The 1503-nt window shown below is 38.3% G+C and overlaps 1 protein-coding gene across 1 annotated transcript; it reads right to left on the bottom strand.

Annotated features, from left to right (window-relative positions):
- Positions 1-244: 244 nt before the first annotated feature.
- Positions 245-1042, bottom strand: LOC117108161 (the record flags this gene model as incomplete). The annotated part of the gene is made up of 2 exons (XM_033250121.1): positions 245-516; positions 784-1042. Coding segments are annotated over 2 exons (531 nt in total), but the record flags the coding sequence as incomplete, so codon positions are not given.
- Between the last annotated feature and the right edge of the window lie 461 nt (positions 1043-1503).

The following is a 1503-nucleotide window of genomic DNA, read 5'->3' as shown; positions in this document are numbered from 1 at the left end:
AGCACCCCCATTTCAAGACTTCTAGATCCGCCACTGTAAATATAATAAAAACATGCAAATATTATAAATTTGTGAGAAAATTCTTGCTTGTTTGTGGCTGTCCCATTTCTGAGAGACTTCCGCGACTTCCGGGAGACTTGAGACACATGCTGTTTGTAACCCAACCTAAAAGGAATACAGACCCAGGGTTTGTATCAGGGGGCTTTTAAGTAGCCATTAGCAGTATTGTTTCTATGCCACCAACCTGTCTGTGGCTCCTCAAATTGTAACCGACTGGTCTACTTTTAGTCCGTGCTGTATGCCTTGGTAGTGGTAAGGACTGGCGCAGTCTTGAACTGACATCATCCTGATCCATATCTCTAGGATTGTCTGAGTACTGCAATGAGTGGGAATACCTTGAAGGCATCGGTTGTTCATCCATATCGTTCGCAGGCGGTGGACAGGTTAGTGTATGCGATGCCTTTGAGATCCTATTACCTATGTTTCCATCCCTTTCAGGTGGAAATTTCTGCCTATCTGTAAAAATATCCAAACAACTATAGATATAATAAACAAGATTAAATGGATTATGATAAAATTGTAACTGGCACTTATTTATTCTGGAATATAATTTCAAAATGAACTATTGTAGAAAATGAACAAACAAGATGTAGCTTACATGTATGCAGGCTTAATACGAAATACAAACTATATTCAAATCAAATTCAAGAACAAAGGCTATAGATTTTTTATTCAAATATAGTACAAAAAAAAAAGAATTTACAATCAAAAACAGCTTCCTACCATCTGATGAATGAAAATGATGATGAGTATGGATGTGACGACGAACTCGCTCATCCTCCTTGGAGGTCATTTTACTGCTGTTGCTCAGCCTTTCTTCCTGGTGGTCTTTACGGAAATGCGGGTGTGACGTTGGTTTAGGCCTGACACCAAGGCTAGCAAATACATTCTCTTTAGGCTTCTCCCTCATCATTGTTGATACTGGGAGATGATGTTTGGTGGCTGATGGTGGTGATGTTGATGTCAGAGAACTTGACACCTCCTTTTAATAATATAAATAATTATTTTTATTGGTCCACATTCAAATTGGAAATTAGGGCTGGGCCCCTGGAAACCCTGGCAGCCGTAGTGCAGCGCTACTTAAATTAACTACAACACATAGCGGACACATACGGATACAAACATTGTCAGACTCCAATTAAACCAAACTCTGGCTGGGTTTGAACAAACCCAATACAAAAAAAATAAAAGCACAATACTGCTCGGCCACTCAGCTATTAGGTATAAATGAAAAAAATAAATAGTAACTGAATGGTATCAGGTGTGATACATACATGTTACTCTAGATATCTTTTTATGAGGGAGTGGTTGATAACTAATATGAGGCATGTCCTGGCAAAATGGTTAAGTTGTCGCACAGATCAGTATTGAGTGAAGGAGCTATAAAATATGGTAGCTCAAAAAATTGCCTAAAAATCCAATTTTTTTTTCACTATAGATCAA

Source organism: Anneissia japonica, unplaced genomic scaffold (assembly GCF_011630105.1).
Source record: "Anneissia japonica isolate Jap-2015-1 unplaced genomic scaffold, ASM1163010v1 scaffold135568_len1503_cov92_single, whole genome shotgun sequence".
Taxonomy (NCBI): Eukaryota; Metazoa; Echinodermata; class Crinoidea; order Comatulida; family Comatulidae; genus Anneissia; species Anneissia japonica.
The sequence above is the reverse complement of the archived record's forward strand: the minus strand, read 5'-3'. Positions and strand labels throughout refer to the sequence as shown.